The sequence below is a fragment of the Orcinus orca genome, chromosome 7, assembly GCF_937001465.1.
Source record: "Orcinus orca chromosome 7, mOrcOrc1.1, whole genome shotgun sequence".
Classification (NCBI taxonomy): domain Eukaryota; kingdom Metazoa; phylum Chordata; class Mammalia; order Artiodactyla; family Delphinidae; genus Orcinus; species Orcinus orca.
In genome coordinates this window covers 104,838,395-104,860,347 of record NC_064565.1, presented here as the reverse complement: position 1 = coordinate 104,860,347, position 21,953 = coordinate 104,838,395, and the positions used below count along the sequence as shown (strand labels likewise).

Below are 21,953 nucleotides of genomic sequence, written 5' to 3'. Positions count from 1 at the left end.
TTTTTTAACATTATAGATTGAAAATATTATCATTTCAACAAGTAATTAATATAAAAATTATTCATAAGATACATTCTATTCTTTTCTTTCTACAGAGTCTTTGAAATCAAATATCACAGTACCTCCCAATTAAGAAAAGCAACTATTCAAGTGTTGTGTTTTGAGGTTGTAGTTTTGGGCAGCACCTCTCCAGGGACAAGGATATGGAGGCATCTAAGACAAGCTCTCTGGCGACATGAAGTTTGCCCTCCAGTGCAAGAGTAAGATAGTAAACAGCAATGAGTGAGCGAAAGAAGTAAACCCATGCCTTCTAGCTCAGGATCATCAACATTTTGCGGGAAGATACTGGGTGTGTAGTGCAGCTTTTCAGACTGAGTGTCAGGGCTGAGGCTGTCCAGTGAAAGTCAGCTGCTGAGAAGTGCTAGTGAAGAGCTTGGGTGAGTGAGAATGGGTCCTGGGGCCGGATGGCTTTGGGTTTGGTGAGGAGGGTGATCAAGTCTGAGACTTCAGGGAAGTGACAGGTGGAAATAGGAATGGATATTTAAGAGGAGAACATCCTGCTGGAGGCCACAGAGAGTGGAACACCCTGAGGCTGAGGGCCCTGGGGTGTCGGGGACAGAGAAGGAAGAGCCATCATGGATGGACCCTCTTGGAGAGCCTGGCAGGCTGCTGTGGGCTCCACTGAGCCCTGTTGTCTGTCTGGCAAACCACCAGCTTTCAGTGGACAGCCTGGTGTATACACTCTCAAGGGCTTTCAAAAGAAAAAAAAAGGTTGCTAAGAGTGTGCCTTTGTTTTTTTTCTGTCCAAATCTTTTTTTTTTTATTCAATTGATTTTTATTAAGCACATCCAATACACAGGACACCATATTAAGTACAACAAAGTATACAAAGATGAATGTGACAGGTCCTTTACCATTAATAAGTATAACATTATCTAGAACTGAATTTGAACTATTATGTAACTGGTAGTGAAATATTTGGACTACCTAAAACAAGGATGAACGGTTTTGTGACAAAAGTTTATATTCTTGTATTATGTAAAGGTGACTCTGAAGTGAACAGATTTTTGCCTCAGGAATTATATCAGTTATCTATTGTGATGTAACAAATTATCCTAAAACGTAGCAGCATACTACAATAAACATTTCGTACCTCACACATTTTCCGAGGATCAGGAATCCAGGAGTGGTTTAGCTGGGATTTTTGGCTCAGGTCTCTCATGAGGTTGTACTCAAGCTCTTTGCAGGGTTGCAGTCATTGAAGGCTTGACGGGGGCTGGCCGATGGCGCGCTCCCACGGCTGTGGGCTGTGGACAGGGTGCCTCAGTTCCTTGTTGGCTTTTGGGCTTTTGGAAGAAGGTCTCAGTTCCTGTTATAAAGGCCTTTCCCTAGGGCTACTCTGGATGTGGCAGTTGGCTCCCCCCAGAGCCAGCGATCCAAGAGAACAAGCAAGGAGGACACCGCAGTGCCTTTTATGACCTAGTCTCCAAAGCCACGCCCTGGCACTTCTGCTTTCCTCTGTTCCTTAGAAGTGAGTTACTAAGTCCAGCCCATATCTTGAGAGGAGGCGTATCAAAGACTTCATACATATGTCTTAAAACTACCACGGCAGTGATGTTAACATCTCACTTGCATAATTTATTTGACTTTTTTTTGCATCTAGTAGAACTCTGTGCTTGCATGTACTTGCTACTTTTTTGTTGGCAACTTTTTAATCATAAATTTTCTATTTCCTGTTTACTTCGAAGACATTTCACTATGATAGCCTTTTCTGTACTGAATTTTGTTATTGTTCTTTGAATCTCTCTTTTCTCTTCTTCATCTAATCTTTGAAGGATGGATTCCAGGAGAGAAAAATGAAAGTTAATATACTGAGCCACATCACTGCTAATTTCTTCTGCATCTTTATCCATGAGGAAAATGAGAGCATTCTTTTTGGATGGTGCCTGTAGACGTCTATGCAGTAGCGGAATGTCTGTTTTCTTTAGCCGTCTCTGCTCTCCTGTTGCAAAAATAATGTAAAGTGCAAAATCCTGGGCACTATTTTCCATCTTAAATTTTTGGAGAATTTGCTTTATTATTTCTTCAGTTCTCATATCACTGTTTATTCTGACCTTAGTTTCTGATCCAACGGCTGGAGTGAAAATTGATGTTTCATGGTTATAAAAGTGTCCGTTCATAGAGGCCCTATGCTTCTGTCTGTCCTTTCCGTCCATCATCGGAGGCTTCACCCTTTTTCTCACCAGGGTTGCTTCACTCTTGGTTCAATAGAGCAATGGGGATTCAGGTTCTTCATCTGCATGAAGCTTCAGAGTGCTACTGTGATAAGATAAATAATCTTCCTGGGAATCTGTTGGTCCAGACACTGGAATCTGAGTCCTGTCCAAATCACTAATACGGTAAAGATCATGAAATTCTCCCCAGCGTGTCGTTCCCCTTTTGGAAAAGACATCTGGTGACTTCAGCACAGTGAAAGAAGGGATTTGCTTCTCATCTTGTGTTTTCAGTTGTATAGGCTGCTTTACTCCCCAGAAAATGTCCAGCGTTACTTCAACCATTAGTTTACCATCGTCAGTCTGTCCATATAAGATATGCAGATTTTTCTGGTTCGTATAAAAGATGTTACAGGTCTTCAATAAAGAATGAAGCTGTTTCCTGGTAACGCATGTCCTCTCATTGATGTGGATCCAAGAAGAGGAGAGGTGAGCTGTCATAGTCATTTTCTCCCCCTTTCTGAGATCATCTGAGGCTCCCCTTAGCTGTTGAGCTGAACCTGCTCCGGAGAGCGTGTTCCCCTGCTCAGTTCCAAACTCTGATCATCGTTGGAGAGTCAGTGCTTGCTCACCTGTCCCGGAGGTGGAGCTGGGGTCGGAGACAAGCGCGGGAGGAGGGCCGCACACGCTCCTGCCCGGGCAGGGCTCCCTCTGCGCCTTGTTCAAATCTTTTAAAAGGCTCTTTCATGGTATTGAAGGTGAAGATGCTGAAGAGGCACCACTGACAGTACAAATAAGGACCTGATAAGTCTTTGGGTTTATACCTTTTAAGATGCCCCACCCTCCTTCATTCTTTCTTTCTTGCAGCGTTTTGTTTTGGTTTTCCTCCCGTCACTTGGAAGAGCCCCACTTGTCTCCTTTGGCTCGGACCACACCTGCTTGCGCTGACCTTGACAAGTCTGGCTCTTTAATTGCCATACAGGCTTACCTGCTCCCTGTAACAACCACGTCTTTGGTCTCATTACCGCAGCCTTACCAGAGACGGGGAAGAGACCGTCTCCCATCCCATAGCATCCTATCCACAAGCAGGGAGGGGTGGCTCTCAGCAAAACTGTCCAGAAGTTGTGCTGCAAGTTCTCTTCTTTCCTCCTTACTCAATTCGTCTCTCCCCACGCCCTCCATGGACTTTATCTGATGTGTCTGCCCCTTCCACCGAATACCTTGGCGTTGGCAGAGACTCATACTTGTTTAGTTCCTGGCAAAGTCTAGGCCGAGAGAGCACAGAAGTACGTGGTGGTTAGGCCCGTCTGAGGCAAACTAAGAAACTTAGAGTAAAAGATTTGGATTGAATGTGAAACAGGTGTGAGAAGAGGCCCGATAAGCCCCCCTCTTTTCTCCTGATCAATCTTAGTGCAGTTGAGACCCACTTTGAACTCACTCTGAAATAGTCACACTGGAATATCCTAAGAAGTGCGTATTTCCAAGGCCGTGTGAAGTCCATTTCTTATCTCTTAGAGAGTCTCAATGTTCAGCAGAACTTTAGGCGTACTCCTGGCACACACCAAGTCTCTTATTATGGGCTGAGCTGTTGTGCCAGAGCTGGAGCTGGGCAGATGGCAAGTCCCTCGTTGCCACGGCTGATGGAACAGGTCCGGTGCATGTTTACTTTAGGGGGAATGGCGAGGCTCGTCCTGCCTCTCACAGGGCGGGCTTACACGGCAGCTTCCCTCTCAGGCACACCTGTGTCCAGTTGGGAGCAGGACAGGTCTCGGGAAGGTGCCAGCGATCCTGAAGTGTCTGTGCTGGTCCTCCCCTTGTTTACTATGCTTAGCTACCAGCTTGCAGTATTTTCAAGGTTGCAGAGAAGAGTCATTGCACGACAATGAGATTTCTGGCAACGGGAAACAGAGCTTTCTTTATAAATGCTTCACTCCTGATCTCTCCCTGGTAGAGTGGGTGTGTGTGTTATGTGTGTGCACTGGAAGGGTATTTCTGCACTAGCGGGTCATCTAGTTTTCACTACCATGGACTCATTTTCTTTTTTGCTTCCATATGGAGTCCTTGTTTGGAAAGGTTTACCAAACAAAAGGACCCCCTTGCATTTATTAATGAATTTTAAAAATTACAACACAATTGACACTCATCGTCCAAATTCAAGGCATATAGATGTTGAGAGTAGAAAGCAAAAGATGCTGTTTATCTGTCGCTGTTTTCTTCCCCTTCCTGGAAATTACTGCTGTTACCAGTTCAGGTTACTTCTCTCCACTTCCTTTTCTATTAAAGCAATTTTGCACTTTTCTATTAACGTGTTGAGTACATAGAGAATATGCATATTGCTATCCATGTAATACATATCTCTATCCATATCTTCTTAACCTAGGTGAGAGCATAAGTCATGTAGTATCCATGTAATAAGTGCTGTTCTGTGACCAGCTTATTTTATTCTATATTTTTCTGTATTTTTTTCTATAACATTTCTTGAAGTGATGCCTGGCCTGGCCTATTTATAGTTACATAGTATTCTGTTGTATGAATAAGCTATAGTTTAGTTAGTTATTCCTTTATGGTTGAGCATCTAGTTTCCAGCTCCCACCCCTTTTGATACCACAACTACAGTACTGTAAGAAGCATAAACATCTTGGCACATATACCTTTATGACATTAAGTAATCATTATGTTTTTTGACACTTTTTTATTAACCAAAGACACATGCAACTCCCAATCAGTCTTTCTGCTCAAGATGAGATCATGAATATTATTGCATTGAGCTGAAGTAATTTTGGTCAAGAACTTAGGAATGTGATTATTTAGTTAGCCTGTTCTGCCTAATCTAGTAGACATATTTGATATCTGTTAGACTCTTTGAAATGCTAAAAATAGTCTCCAGACCTTCCCCTGACCCCATGCCACCCCATTTTATGACTGCCTTTGAGAACAGAAAAGTTCTTACCCTGTTTGTGAGTATATTCTACCCATTGGTGTAACTCACAGGGAAATAAAAAATTCGATAAAAAGCATAAACAATTTGACTGACTTTCTTAATAAAAGTGTCTAATTTGCCTGACTGAATTGATTTATTTGATGAGCTTAATCAGCTTTTTTTTGGTACTTTGTAATTACTGACTATATGGACTTAGCCACATATACCAAATATACTACTGATTTTATTATTTTCAATCATAAATATCATGATAACCTAGTAACTTTTATCTTTTCGAACTTTTATAGAAGTGCTTCATAAATTATAATTTTATTGGAAACAATAATCCTGACCTAGAGGAAATAACACTATAATTTGAATCCTAAAGACAGACCTGGGTTTGCATTCTGTTTACACCATGATTAGTTGTATGGTCTTGGGAAAGTCTCTTGATATCTTCGAATCTCAGATCCCTCGCATGTAAAAAATGGGTAATAATGATACTGACTTTAACTAGAAGGGTTGTGAGGATTAAATAAAATGGTGTCTTTAAAAATACCTAGTTTAGGGCTTCCCTGGTGGCGCAGTGGTTGAGAGTCCGCCTGCCGATGCAGGGGACATGGGTTCGTGCCCCGGTCCGGGAAGATCCCACATGCCGCGGAGCGGCTGGGCCCGTGAGCCTGCGCGTCCGGAGTCTGTGCTCTGCAACGGGAGAGGCCACAACAGTGAGAGGCCCACATACCGCAAAAAAAAAAAAACAAACCCAAAAAACCTAGTTTATTGCTTGACATATTAGAGGCTTATTGTTATTATTAAGCTATTATTATTATTAGCTGATAAACGGACCACGTGTTTATATATTTGGAAAATATATGACTGGGCTTCCCTGGTGGCACAGTGGTTAAGAACCTGCCTGCCAATGCAGGGGACACGGGTTCGAGCCCTAGTCCGGGAAGATCCCACATGCTGCAGAGCAACTAAACCCGTGCGCCACAACTACTTAACCTGCTCTCTAGAGCCCGTGAGCCACAACTACTGAGCCTGAGTGCCACAACTACTGAAGCCCGTGCCCCTAGAGCCCGTGTCCCACAACAAGAGAAGACACCGCAATGAGAAGCCCGCGCACTGCAACAAAGAGTAGCCCCCGGGCTTCCCTGGTGGCGCAGTGGTTGAGAGTCTGCCTGCCGATGCTGGCGACACGGGTTCGTGCCCTGGTCCGGGAGGATCCCACATGTCGCGGAGCCCGTGAGCTACGGCCGCTGAGCCTGTGCGTCCGGAGCCTGTGCTCCGCAACGGGAGAGGCCACAACAGTAAGAGGCCCGCGTACCGCAAAAAAAAAAAAAAGAGAAGAGTAGCCCCTTCTCGCCGCAACTAGAGAAAGCCCGTGCAAGCAACGAAGACCCAATGCAGCAAAAAATAAATAATAAATAAATAAAAATTTAAAAACTTAAAAAAAAAAGATATGACTGAAATCAGAAGATGCCTCATTTGGCAAAGTAAGTCTTGCTATGAGAATTTAAAACTGTCTTTACAGTGTCCCTGAGAGAATAAAGTGGTTATTATAATAGTCACTTTATCCATTGGAAAACTGAGATACTGTGAGATTAAGCAAGATCCCGTGGTGACACAGAGTGTCATTCCAGAGGGCTGACCTCAATACTTGGCCATTAGACCCACTGCTTTTTAAAGGATGGTGCCCCTTGGAACCGCCTTTAAAATACCGGAGTTAGGCGATGAGATTTGTGGCCATGAGACGACAGGAGACAATCACTTTATAGAGACAGTCCACTAGGTGACCATGGTTTGGCCCACAGTGCATCTGAATCTTTGAAATCCCTGGCTGTGCTTTAACTAAGGAGGGGCTAATGTATTTTGGAATTCTTTTAAGAAGAGTATGATTTTTCTTTTTCAGGTGGAATCTTTTTAATCTGCCTTTTTGATCTTTCACATTGCATCTTGCAAACATCTCTTAAATGATTCAAATCAGACAATATATGTTTTACTTCTAAAAAATAGGTTTTTTAAAGTTTAATTAAGTTTGTGAGCCAGCAGTGGTCAAGGAACTAAAGACACACACACACACACACACACACACACACACACACACAGATGTTTGCCTATTCCTCAAGCCTCAAGTCTAGCCCAATGTTTTACAAATTACAAGTGTTAAAGGGATATTTATTAAGAATTAGGCTCGCAGAAGGACAACACTTGGACCAAGGCTTTATGCTGGCAAACATCCTGGGACTCAATTTCTTTCAGGCGTGGTGGGATTTGGCTCCCTGGGTTCTGAGTTTTGGAATGAGTGTGGGGTGAGTGTAGAGGAGGGAAGAACAGCTCAAATTCTGTGCATCAGCCTTGGGCAGACAAACAATTGTAGACACACCATTTCTCTGCAAAAATTTTTTCTTTCTCATTTTGGATTCTGAATCACATCTCATTGGCTAAAGGTTTCTTATCAACCTCAGTGCTCCACATTAGAAATTCGCAAGTATAAGACCTTAAAGAGATGTTCCTCTAAACTGCTTTTCAATATTAAGTGGTGCCCAAGAGGACCATTCCTGTGTAAAACATGTGGGTTTCTAGGGTCCCTAGTGAGTATCCTTCAAGGAAACAGAGGACAGCCGCCCCTCACAATAAAAATGGAAGGTCAAAAATGTTTTTTTTAATTAATTTTTATTGGAGTATACTTGTTAACTAGCACTCTGCTGTTTGGATTGACTGCCCATGGGGGTATTTTTAGGACCAGAACAAATATGTCACCCTTCCTTGTAGGGTAGATTGTATCTTTTTTTTTTTTCTTATTGGAGGAATGGATAAAGAAGATGTGGTACCTATATACAATGGAATATTACTCAGCCATAAAAAAGAACAAAATAATGTCATTTGCAGCAACATGGATGGACCTAGAGATTTTCATACTGAGTGAAGTAAGTCAGACAGAGAAAGACAACTATCTTATGATATCACTTATATGTGGAATCTAAAAAAAAGAGGGGGGGACAATTGAACTTATCTACAAAACAGAAATAGAGTTACAGATGTAGAAAACAAACTTAGGGTAGATTGTATCTTAAGAAAAATCCATAATTATTACTTTAAACTTAAGACAGGAAATATTTCCAAAACTAGTCAGTAAACAGAACATTATAATCCAGCTGTTGCTGTATTTGTATAGTTTAAAGAAATGTTGGTCATATATTACTTAAAATTTTAGGGAGTTGGGCACCACCCAAATGCAGAACAGATTAATTTCATGGTTTCTATATGCATTTGCACAAATTAAAATATAATCCCTCACTTGGTTTTTTGAACCTCTTTCTTCAATTAGTTCTATATGCTGAGCCAGTCAGACAGCTGTTTTCAGAAACAGTCCAGTTTCTTCTATATGTTGTTATTGTACAGTTGAATTCCTTTATGTGTGTATGTCAATGTCACAAGACTAATGCCTGAATTGTAAGTTAACCATGCTGTATCAGTTTGCCCCAGTGACAAGTCCTGTATATCCAATTTGGCAAAATCGTTAGAAAATTTTCTGTAGAATTCTTCTAAGAGTGAACATAAACTTCTCATGGGCAGTGGGAGATTTCTCATCCAAACATCGAAGAAATGATTCTTAACTTTAATCTTTTTAAAAGGAAAGCCAATTCTGGGTGAGAATATTTTAATCTTATATTTTAACAAACTTTGAAGAATTTATTGATCTCAGAAAGCTTTCTAATAGCTAAATAATGAACCAAAGAAATCAACTCCAGTGGCCTCAACTTACAGTGAGGAAATCAGAAGTTGGGAGGTTAGGTGAAAATGAACTTAGTCATCAGTTACACCCCGGTCTCCTGCATCTAAGACTAGTTACTTCTCGCTGTCCTTGCTGTTTCCTCTAATAATGGCATTTAACAGATGGACATGTATGTTCTTTAGTAATTCTTAAAGGGGAACAATTAGTGAACTATATTTTGTTTAGATATTTTGCTTGCTTCACTTTCTCTATATAACTTCTTTTTTGTTCACAGATGTATTAAAATATTCTTTAAGAAGTGTAATCGCTTTATGAAACTGGATTTTCACGCATATGACAAAGATTAGTTGTGCATCCAGTTTGTGTTTGGGTTCATGATAGGCGTTACCAAGAGATGGAAAAATGAGTCAGTCTCCTATATGGAACTCAGAAAAAAATAATTGTTGTCTATATATAAAATATTTTCACAGACATGATCTCCTTTATCTGCCAATGTTATAGAAAATCTTTTATGGTTATGGGAGGGTTTATGATGATATTATTATCTTTTAAATTTAAGTATATTTGATTTATAATATATTAGTTTCAGGTATATATCAGAGTGATTCAATATTTTTTAGGTTATGCTCCATTTAAAGTTATTACAGAATAATGGCTATACTTCCCCATGCTGTTCAATATCTCCTTGTTGCTTATCTATTTTATACATAGTCGTTTGCATCTCTTAATTCCATACCCATATCTTGCCCCTCCCCCTTCCTTCTTCCCACTGGTAACAACTAGTTTGTTTTCTATATGTGATGATTTATTTAACCAATTTTTCTGTCATGTTTCTACGTGTTGGGAGAGAGAGTAGAAATTTTTAGAGGGGCTGGTTGACAAATCATTCATTCATTCATGAATAAGCAAATACATTTGAGTGCTCTGTTCCCGATACTGTGCTAGAAACTGGGAAAACAGCTGGTATCCAATAGATATGATACTGCTCTCAGGAACTCCAAGCTGGTGGGAAAGTAAATAGTTTCACAAATACATATATAATTGTAAAGTATGATAAATGCTATGAAGGAAAAGGATGGAATGCCATGAGAGAGTATTACAAGGAGACTCGATTTAGATTGGGGAATTAAAAGAGGCTTCTCCAAGAAGTAAACTTTCAGCTGAGACTTGAAGGATGTGCAGTGCTTAGGCAAGGAGTGGGGAAGGGACCACTTGTGAAGTAGATGCAGAAAACAGGACAGCCTGCTTCAGGTACTGACAAGCATCATTTGTTCAGAGGCTGCGGGTGTGGGAGACAGGGGTAGAGCTGAGGCTAGCAGGTGATTACACAGCCTCATGGATGGGTTCTCAGCCACACAATGCTCCTTCACTTATATGCCAAGTCGTATGTCACTGGGAGAGCATCAAAAGTGTTAAGATGTGGGAGGGCTGACAATGGTTATTGTTGGTTTCTTCTCTTATCCTTTTGACACTGCTGTCTCCCTGTTGCCCTGGGTGTTCTCCAAGTCTGCAACTGGACCTTACAGATCTTGCTTCTGTCAATTACCTCTTTCTGTAGTTACCTGGACCACATCTATTTATACCTGATACATGACAGCTCTAAAGCTCAGGCTTGTGCTAAGTCAGGAACCTGGAAGCAATAGTGGGCTTCTGCTCTGAAATAAGATTAAGTAGCTATTTTCTTCTTATTTTAACAAGGACGACTAGAGTAGTGCAAATCACTCATCAATAAGAGTATAAAAGCAGATAATAAATTGTACCTTGGTATCTTTCCTCTCTGACTCCCTCTCATCTCTCTCCTAACTCTCTTTCCTCTCCTCTCCCCCTCCCCCTTTCTCTTCCTTTCTTCCTTGAGAAAACATGGACAGGGAAACTCATAAAATGTAAATATTCTGCGTAGTAATTATAGAGCAAATATTCCCGCAATCTTCACTCAGAATGCGAGATAGAATGTTACTAGCACTCCAAAGTTCCCAGCAGGTTCCTACCCTAAGTAGTATCCTCCCTCCCTGCCAGACATAACCACTACCCTATTGTGGTATCCTATTATGGGATTATGCTACCTCTATACCTATTATAGTATTTATTTCCTTGCTTATCTTTATAGTTTTACTACCTAATTATGCAGGCTTAAGGAATATAGTTTAATTTTGCCTGGTTTGCAGCTTTGTATAAATGGAATCACTTACAAGGCATTCTGTTCAATCTGGCTTATTTTGATTAATTGTATATCATTAGAAACTTGTATTTGGAAACAATTTAAAATTTTTTAAAAATGACAAAAATAAAATTGTGCCAAGAACTCCCATTTACCTTTTGTCCAGGTTTACCTACCGTTTACATTCTACCTCATTTGGTTTATTATTTATGTGTGCTCTTTCTCCTCATATATACATAATTTTTCTGAACCATTTGAGAGTAAGTTATATACATCATGGAACTTTATCCATAAACACTTTAGTGTATATTTCCTAGGAATAAGGTTATTCTCTTATGTCACCATAGTATAGTGATCAATATATAAATTTATATTGATACAGTACAATCTACTGCCTATAATGCAATTTTATTAAATAACCCTTTATAGCAATTTTCCCCTTTCAGTGAAGATTTCTCTTTAGTATAGGACCCGGTTTAGGATCAATTATTGCATTTACTTGTCATGTCTTTAGTTTCCTCTAATCCTGGATAATTCCTCACCCTTTCTTCCTTTTTTTATATAATAATAACTTTTGTAATACATGCACTTCCCTACTCCTTTTTAAATGAATGTTCCTCATTTTGTGTTTGTTTGGTTCAACATTATTTAAGATTTTTCCATGCTGTATTTTTTGCAGTTTTTTTCTTCTTCCTTTTTTTATATAATAATAACTTTTGTAATACATGCACTTCCCTACTCCTTTTTAAATGAATGTTCCTCATTTTGTGTTTGTTTGGTTCAACATTATTTAAGATTTTTCCATGCTGTATTTTTTGCAGTTTTTTTCATTTTTATTGCTAAATCATGTGTGTAACATTTTAAACATATGGACGCAAATGTCACAGTTAATAATTATTTCACATGTTTTTATAACTTTTGTTAAAGAGAGAAATTAACTGAACTAGTATGATACTGAATTTTCCTTTTATGAGAAAATCCCAGCCAGTACGTCTACAGTGCTGTACCCAGTTTACCTGGTGGAAGCTACCTGATGCCGAAATGATGACCCAGAAGAAATAAACACTCTCTGAATAATCAGGATTGCCAACCCAAACCCACAAAATGACTGTAATCACAATCCTAAGGCTTCAGCTTTAAATATTTGTTCTGAAAAGACACAAAATTATCAGTCACTGAAGACATTGAACTAGGATCAGGGGCTATTAGGATGTGCAGTTAATTGGAAAATGACTAGTGATGGATAAACCTCAGAAACGCTAATATTCAGGGATGCATATGTGAAACTTTTAAAAATACTTTTAATCAAATGGGCTCAAATCCTTTTGGTTAAACCCTTTTTCTTCAATTACTGGTTCTCTTTCTGCTCAAATGAACCAGAATTCATATGTTATTTGCCTTGCCTCCATCAAGATATTCTTTCTCATGTTTAAAAGTGATCATCTTTGTTGATACTTCACTTTGAAGTCAGTACAGGGTTGCAGTATGTGATGACTTTTATGATAATTACCTTACATTTGAGCCAAAAGAATTCCAAGAACTAATTTGGTTCCAGGAAGTGGTTTTAACTTTCATTCTTCCATGTTCAAAGTCTGTATTTATCTGTATCTTGCTTTTTTTTTTTTAACATCTTTATTGGAGTATAATTGCTTTACAATGGTGTGTTAGTTTCTGCTTTATAACAAAGTGAATCAGCTATACATATACATATATCCCCATGTCCCCTCCCTCTTGCGTCTCCCTCCCACCCTCCCTATCCCACCCCTCTAGGTGGTCACAAAGCACCGAGCTGATCTCCCTGTGCTATGCGGCTTCTTCCCACTAGCTATCTATTTTACATTTGGTAGTGTATATATGTCCATGTCACTTCTCACTTCGTCCCAGCTTACCCGTCCCCCTCCCCATGTCTTCAAGTCCATTCTCTACAGCTGCATCTTTATTCCTGTCCTACCCCTAGGTTCTTCAGAACCCTTTTTTTTTTTCTTTAGATTCCATATATATGTGTGTAACTTGCTTTTAAAAAGGTAGATGCTCTTACATTTAATATGTATACTTCCAACTTCTCCAGAACCTTAGCTTTCTTTGTAATTCTTTTCAATTGATTCAGATATTGAGATTATAGACAATATTTCCTTCTTTCTAGATTAGATGCATCTCTTTAAGAAATTGATCACTGATGGTTGAAAACAAAGTGTGGCACTGTGCTAGGTAATTCTGGCCTGATCCTTCTAACAAAGGTGTTTACTGGATTGAGAGATAGATGGAAGGCTGAGAATTATTATAGCATTTTGGTCATAAATAAAAGATTTTGATTTAATGATATGTTAGAATTTTGATTAGGTTTAGAGATTCTAAATTTCTGGGGAAAAATAATAATATATGTAGCTTTTTGCAGTGGGATGGAAGGAGAAGTAAAACATTGTTATTTGAAGATAGCAGTCTGGCAGGCAAAAGGGTTTCCATGTCCACAGATGACTCACATTGAGAATAATGAGAGGTAGGTTCGAACAATGAGGCTGTACGAAGGTATCGGATTTCAAGAAAGTAAATTTTGGAGAATTAAGAAATCTGGTGAGTAAGGTGCCGTAAGAGGAAGTATAAAATTCACGAGCATGAAAGCAGCTGAAGAATCTTTTAAGACACCATAATTAAAGCTCCAAGAACCGCAGGCCTTCTGAGAAAAAGAATGTGGAACCTAACAAAGATAGTATGTGCCTAATACACTGGAGAAAGCAAGGAGAGCTGTGTAAAGATCTGAGAGAGAGAAACAAATCATTTCAGACCAATTGTCCTGTTTGCTAAACGGAAATGATAGGGGAGCCGGAGAGGTCTGCACAGAAGAGAAATGAATACAGAGTAGTCTTTGAAGGTCTCGCTAAAAATAATGGACAGAAAGAATCAAAGTTTGTTATTTTTAGTCATTGATGATGGTTGGGAAAAAGGGTGGTAAAACAATTTTTAATCCAGAATGAAAAAGGAATTTAAAAAACCAAAACCAAAACCAGAAAGACATGCTGCAGAGAATAAAAGCCTGAAATAGCTGAAATGATTGATTTTAAAAAACAATCAGTTTAGCTCTTCAAAGGAGAAACTACACGGGCAACTGGGAACAATTAAATTGCAGTTTAATAAATAAATTATGAGCTTTCTAGATTTGGTTAGATGGATAATTCAAGTGCATAAGGCCGTGAAGTGGAGGATTTGGAGAAAAGTTCAGGAAGATTCCTTCAGTCCAGAGAAACAAATGTTTTCGGTCTAAAAGAGACCCAAGAGCAGAATCAGCATGGAGAAAGCCATTTGGCAGGAAGAAGGAAATGAAGCATTTTTCCCTTGTGATTGAATAAAATAAATGGCGGTTCTTGGGACTATATAGGCAAACAGGGAGACATGTCAGTGGAATATCAGACCAATTTTTTTTTCTTTATGATGAACTTAATTCCACTAAACATTTGTTTGTTCTCACCCCTGGTTAGATGCTACCCATCTCTAAGCTCTCTCTAATGCTGACCCCCAGAGATATAACTATCAGAGGAAGAAGTGGAAGAGCAGGTGATAGAATCTTTGAGGGCTGGAAGGAATCAAGTATTATTGAGACCAACACTCTCATTTACAGACGATGAAACAGACCTAGAAAAGAAGAGACCTACTAAAGATTAATAATTGGTGAGTGTCAATGATGGAATTTTGTCCTTCATTATTTAATCTCCCCTTTTACATTGATCCCCTTCCTCACCATTTGGGGGAAATCTTTCCTTGTGGATAATCTGTCTGGGAGGAGACTGCTTCCCTCTTTCTCTGTGGCACTGCAGCCAAAGGAAGACAAATGACCTGGCCAATTACTCCCTTTTTCTGGGAACTTTGGCTCTGAGGGAGAGATGCAAAGATGTGGGAGGCTTGGAAGTCATCGTAACATCAATGGGACACTGTATGGACCTGACAGTTCTTGTTGCAAGACCTTTGTTGTGGCTCCAGTTGCCAAGTCTTTAGATTTCTCTGTGTGTTGTTCACTTTCTAAGTTGGGTCTTCTGGCCTTTTGACGATTTCGCATCCTTAATGTCCCTTCAGTGATATTCTCTTTTGCTTACCATAGCCAGAGTCTTGTGACCATGAGCCATGTTTGGTACCCCAATACTAAGTAAGTTGAGGAAATAAGTTGGGGAAACACAAACGCCTCTCAGTTTATTTTGCTTCCTATGGCTTAATTATTTCCAACAGACATCAGCATCTGTCCCCCAGCACTATTTGGAGGTGATGATGTAATGAGCTGTGATGTAATGAGCAAAACTATGTGTACAGGAAAAGATTTTCTAGTGGAAAAATGAACAACTCTTGTTTTTTTGCTCTTTGTTCATTGCTAACAAAAGAGAGGTATTTCCCTTTTTAGGTGTCAAGAAGATAGTCCTGGTTTGTCAGATTGAAGGAATTCTCTTGCCCCAAGAGAGAACGCAACAATTTGGATTGTTCAAAGGAGAATGAAAGGATGAAAGAAGAGGGTGGGTTCTCTAAAGGTAAGCACTTGAGTCCTGCTTTAACACGATGCTTTGGAAAGTAGCAGCATCTTTGAAAAGGTCTCATAGATGCTGAGGGACAGAACACCCAGTGCTTTAGCCTTGGCAACCTCCAAAATGTCACTGCCGCTAAATTGGCCAGAGAGATGGATACAGTCCATGAGGTCTTCAGTCTCCCATGGACCATGAAAACTTGTGATACATCTTACACCTGAAGGTTGGAAAAAAAATTCATGCTCATTACCTGTTTCATAATACTAAGCATCCAAATAAAAAGCAATAGCTTCAGACAAATGGTCAAGGAGTTTGTCTATAAGGTGTCAACCAATTGAATTTTGGGGGTCCAAAGTGAGTAGAATTTACCGTTACCATTTGATGTAGTGTGATGGAGCTGGTGTTGGCCCTGGCCCTTGTTGAGAAGACATAGTGGTTTCTTTTTCTTTAGAGAACAGATGACGATGAGTAGGAACTGGGTGCAGAGTAAGGGCAGTGGCTGTTAGGGAAGTTTTCTTTCACGTGAGTATATCAGAAGACCTTATTTTTTTGTATCATTTGGAATTTTTACATCTCATTCCTTACAAGTCATTCACTTCTTCATTTAATGCCCATAAATACTTACTGAGTAAGGCACAGTTGTAGTAGTTTTAAGATTATTTTCTTACTGGGTCCTCACAACACAATTTGCAGTACAGCAGCCATTTTATCTTCATATTAAATCGACCAAGATAGATTGATAACAGTCACACGAGTTGTCAATTTTTATCAGCTAGCAAATGGCAGAGCTGGTCAAACCCAAATCTTCAGATGGCAGGTCCCAGTGTTTGCCAACCTCCCATCCCTGCCACCCTTGAAATTGTCACTCTGACTCCGTAACTGTGAGATTTCCAAAATCATACATAGCACAACATAGCTCTGTCCTTTGTGGCGCCATTGGTTTGTGTCTTAGCTTGTATTCCCTTAGAAGCTGTCCCTGCCTAAGATGAGGATTCAGTGTAAGTGGTTGGTTTGGGAGGTGAATGAAATACTAGGAGGGAAATGGAGAAGAGAGACAGGGAAGGGCAGCCAACAAAGTGTGGGTCACTAAGCTAGTTAGTTACTGACTTGGGCCTTTGGAGCTTAATCCCACTGGGGCATTTCTGAGAGTCACTGTAGATAGAACATATCCTTGAAATTTATCCTACCCTAGGAGTGAGGGAGCTGAGGTATTTTTATACCAACTCCTGTCTGTTCTTGTTGAGAACTGCTTCCAGGAAGGATTAATTCCTCTCACATCTGACCTGCCACATGAGTGGACAAAGTAGGCTTTGGTGCCCAGAGAAAGCAGGTTTGGGCTGTTGGGAATCAGGCCAAAATTCACTGAAGCAGAAAGGGCCTGGAGATATGGGACAAGTTTTTTTTTTTTTTTTTTTTTTACATCTTTATTGGAGTATAATTGCTTTACAATGGTGTGTTAGTTTCTGCTTTATAACAAAGTGAATCAGTTATACATATACATATGTTCCCATATCTCTTCCCTCTTGCGTCTCCCTCCCTCCCACCCTCCCTATCCCACCCCTCTAGGTGGTCACAAAGCACCCAGCTGATCTCCCTGTGCTATGTGGCTGCTTCCCACTAGCTATCTATTTTACGTTTGGTAGTGTATATATGTCCATGCCACTCTCTCGTTTGTCACAGCTTACCCTTCCCCCTCCTCATATCCTCAAGTCTATTCTCTAGTAGGTTTTTGTCTTTATTCCTGTCTTACGCCTAGGTTCTTCATGACATTTTTTTCCCCTTAAATTCCATATATATGTGTTAGCATATGGTATTTGGCTTTCTCTTTCTGACTTACTTCACTCTGTATGACAGACTCTAGGTCTATCCACCTCATTACAAATAGCTCAATTTCATTTCTTTTTATGGCTGAGTAATACTCCATTGTATATATGTGCCACATCTTCTTTATCCATTCATCTGGTGGTGGACACTTAGGTTGTTTCCATCTCTGGGCTATTGTAAATAGAGCTGCAATGAACATTGGGGTACATGACTCTTTTTGAATTATGGTTTTCTGAGGGTATATGCCTGGTAGTGGGATTGCTGGGTCATATGGTAGTTCTATTTGTAGCTTTTTAAGGAACCTCCATACTGTTCTCCATAGCAGCTGTACCAATTCACATTCCCACCAGCAGTGCAAGAGTGTTCCCTTTTCTCCACACCCTCTCCAGCATTTATTGTTTCCAGATTTTTTGATGATGGCCATTCTGACTGGTATGAGATGATATCTCATTGTAGTTTTGATTTGCATTTCTCTAATGATTAGTGATGTTGAGCATTCTTTCATGTGTTTGTTGGCAGTCTGTATATCTTCTTTGGAGAAATGTCTATTTAGGTCTTCTGCCCATTTTTGGATCGGGTTGTTTGGTTTTTTTGTTATTGAGCTGCATAAGCTGCTTATAAATTTTGGAGATTAATCATTTGTCAGTTGCTTCATTTGCAAATATTTTCTCCCATTCTGAGGGTTGGTCTTGTTTATGGTTTCCATTACTGTGCAAAAGCTATGAAGTTTCATTAGGTCCCATTTGTTTATTTTTGTTTTTATTTCCATTTCCCTAGGAGATGGGTCAAAAAGGATCTTGCTGTGATTTATGTCATAGAGTGTTCTGCCTATGTTTTCCTCTAAGAGTTTGATAGTTTCTGGCCTTACATTTAGGTCTTTAATCCATTTTGAGCTTATTTTTGTGTATGGTGTAAGGGAGTGATCTAATCTCATACTTTTACATGTACCTGTCCAGTTTTCCCAGCACCACTTATTGAAGAGGCAGTCCTTTCTCCACTGTACATTCCTGCCTCCTTTATCAAAGATAAGGTGACCATATGTGCGTGGGTTTATCTCTGGGCTTTCTATCCTGTTCCATTGATCTATCTTTCTGTTTTTGTGCCAGTACCATACTGTCTTGATTACTGTAGCTTTGTAGTATAGTCTGAAGTCAGGGAGCCTGATTCCTCCAGCTCCATTTTTCGTTCTCAAGATTGCTTTGGCTATTCGGGGGCTTTTGTGTTTCCATACAAATTGTGAAATTTTTTGTTCTAGTTCTGTGAAAACTGCCAGTGGCAGTTTGATAGGGATTGCATTGAACCTGTGGATTGCTTTGGGTAGTAGAGTCATTTTCACAATGTTGATTCTTCCAATCCAAGAACATGGTATATCTCTCCATCTATTTGTATCATCTTTAATTTCTTTCATCAGTGTCTTATAATTTTCTGCATACAGGTCTTTTGTCTCCTTAGTTAGGTTTATTCCTAGATATTTTATTCTTTTTGTTGCAATGGTAAATGGGAGTGTTTTCTTGATTTCACTTTCAGATTTTTCATTATTAGTGTATAGGAATGCCAGAGATTTCTGTGCATTAATTTTGTATCCTGCTACTTTACCAAATTCATTGATTAGCTCTAGTAGTTTTCTGGTAGCATCTTAGGATTCTCTATGTACAGTATCATGTCATCTGCAAACAGTGACAGCTTTACTCCTCCTTTTCCGATTTGGATTCCTTTTATTTCCTTTTCTTCTCTGATTGCTGTAGCTAAAACTTCCAAAACCATGTTGAACAAGAGTGGTGAGAGTGGACAACCTTGTCTTGTTCCTGATCTTAGTGGAAATGCTTTCAGTTTTTCACCATTGAGGACGATGTTGGCTGTGGGTTTGTCATATATGGCCTTTATTATGTTGAGGAGAGTTCCCTCTATGCCTACTTTCTGCAGGGTTGTTATCATAAATGGGTGTTGAATTTTGTCAAAAGCTTTCTCTGCATCTATTGAGATGATCATATGGTTTTTCTCCTTCAATTTGTTAATATGGTTTATCACATTGATTGTTTTGCATATATTGAAGAATCCTTGCATTCCTGGAATAAACCCCACTTGATCATGGTGTATGATCCTTTTAATGTGCTGTTGGATTCTGTTTGCTAGTATTTTGTTGAGGATTTTTGCATCTATGTTCATCGTGATATTGGCCTGTAGTTTTCTTTCTTTGTGATATCCTTGTCTGGTTTTGGTATCAGGGTGATGGTGGCCTCGTAGAATGAGTTTGGGAGTGTTCCTCACTCTGCTATATTTTGGAAGAGTTTGAGAAGGATAGGTGTTAGCTCTTCTCTCAATGTTTGATAGAATTTGCCTGTGAAGCCATGTGGTCCTGGGCTTTTGTTTGTTGGAAGATTTTTAATCACAGTTTCAATTTCAGTGCTTGTGATTGGTCTGTTCATATTTTCTATTTCTTCCTGATTCAGTCTTGGCAGGTTGTGCATTTCTAAGAATTTGTCCATTTCTTCCAGGTTGTCCATTTTATTGGCATAGAGTTGCTTGAAGTAATCTCTCATGATATTTTTTATTTCTGCAGTGTCAGCTGTTACTTCTCCTTTTTCATTTCTAATTCTATTGATTTGCGTGTTCTCCCTTTTTTTCTTGATGAGTCTGGCTAATGGTTTATCAACTTTGTTTATCTTCTCAAAGAACCAGTTTTTAGTTTTATTGATCTTTGCTACTGTTTCCTTCATTTCTTTTTCATTTATTTCTGATCTGATCTTTATGATTTCTTTCCTTTTGCTAACTTTTGGGTTTTTTTGTTCTTCTTTCTCTAATTGTTTTAGGTGCAAGGTTAGGTTTTTTATTCGTGATGTTTCCTGTTTCTTAAGGTAGGATTGTATTGCTATAAACTTCCCTCTTAGAACTGCTTTTGCTGCATCCCAAAGGTTTAGGGTCGGCATGTCTCCATTGTCATTTGTTTCTAGGTATTTTTTATTTCCTCTTTGATTTCTTCAGTGATCACTTCGTTATTAAGTAGTGTATTGTTTAGCCTCCATGTGTTTGTATGTTTTACAGATCTTTTCCTGTAATTGATATCTAATCTCATAGCGTTGTGGTCGGAAAAGATACTTGATACAATTTCAATTTTCTTAAATTTACCAAGGCTTGATTTGTGACCCAAGATATGATCTATCCTGGAGAATGTTCCATGAGCACTTGAGAAAAACGTGTATTCTGTTGTTTTTGGATGGAATGTCCTATAAATATCAATTAAGTCCATCTTGTTTAATGTATCATTTAAAGCTTGTGTTTCCTTATTTATTTTCATTTTGGATGATCTGTCCATTGGTGAAAGTGGGGTGTCAAAGTCCCCTACTATGAATGTGTTACTGTCGATTTCCCCTTTTATGGCTGTTAGTATTTGCCTTATGTATTGAGGTGCTCCTATGTTGGGTGCATAAATATTTACAATTGTTATATCTTCTTCTTGGATCGATCCCTTGATCATTATGTAGTGTCCTTCTTTGTCTCTTGTAGTAGTGTTTGTTTTAAAGTCTATTTTGTCTGATATGAGAATTGCTACTCCAGCTTTCTTTTGGTTTCCATTTGCATGAAATATCTTTTTCCATCCCCTTACTTTCAGTCTGTATGTGTCTCTAGGTCTGAAGTGGGTCTCTTGTAGACAGCAAATATATGGGTCTTGTTTTTGTATCCATTCAGCCAAACTGTGTCTTTTGGTGGGAGCATTTAGTCCATTTACATTTAAGGTAATTATCGATATGTATGTTCCTATTCCCATTTTCTTAATTGTTTTGAGTTCATTATTGTAGGTCTTTTCCTTCTTTTGTGTTTCTTGCCTAGAGAAGTTCCTTTAGCAGTTGTTGTAAAGCTGGTTTGGTGGTGCTGAGCTCTCTCAGCTTTTGCTTGTCTGTAAAGATTTTAATTTTTCCATCAAATCTGAATGAGGTCCTTCCTGGGTAGAGTAATCTTGGTTGCAGGTTTTTCTCCTTCATCACTTTAAATATGTCCTGCCAGTCCCTTCTGCCTTGCAGAGTTTCTGCTGAAAGATCAGCTGTTAACCTTATGGGGATTCCCTTGTGTGTTGTTCGTTGTTTTTCCCTTGCTGCTTTTAATATGTTTTCTTTGTATTTAATTTTTGACAGTTTGATTAATATGTGTCTTGGCATATTTCTCCTTGGATTTATCCTGTATGGGACTCTCTGCTTCCTCGACTTGATTAACCATTTCCTTTCCCATATTAGGGAACTTTTCAACTATAATCTCTTCAAATATTTTCTCAGTCCCTTTGTTTTTCTCTTCTGCTTCTGGAACCCCTATAATTCGAATGTTGGTGCGTTTAATGTTGTCCCAGAGGTCTCTGAGACTGTCCTCAGTTCTTTTCATTCTTTTTTCTTTATTCTGCTCTGCAGTAGTTATTTCCACTCTTCTATCTTCCAGGTCACTTATCCGTTCTTCTGCCTCAGTTATTCTGCTATTGATCCCATCTAGAGTAGTTTTCATTTCATTAAATGTGTTGTTCTTCGTTGCTTGTTTCATCTTTAGTTCTTCTAGGTCCTTGTTAAATGTTTCTTGCATTTTGTCTATTCTATTTCCAATATTTTGGGTCATC

General features: G+C 39.2%; 1 protein-coding gene across 1 annotated transcript; it reads right to left on the bottom strand.

The window, feature by feature from the left end:
- Window positions 1-825: 825 nt before the first annotated feature.
- LOC101279851 (ras association domain-containing protein 6-like) lies at window positions 826-2,744 on the bottom strand. The gene is given in 1 exon segment (XM_033423162.2): window positions 826-2,744. A coding segment is annotated over 1 exon segment (1,005 nt). The 5' UTR covers window positions 2,721-2,744; the 3' UTR covers window positions 826-1,715.
- Between the last annotated feature and the right edge of the window lie 19,209 nt (window positions 2,745-21,953).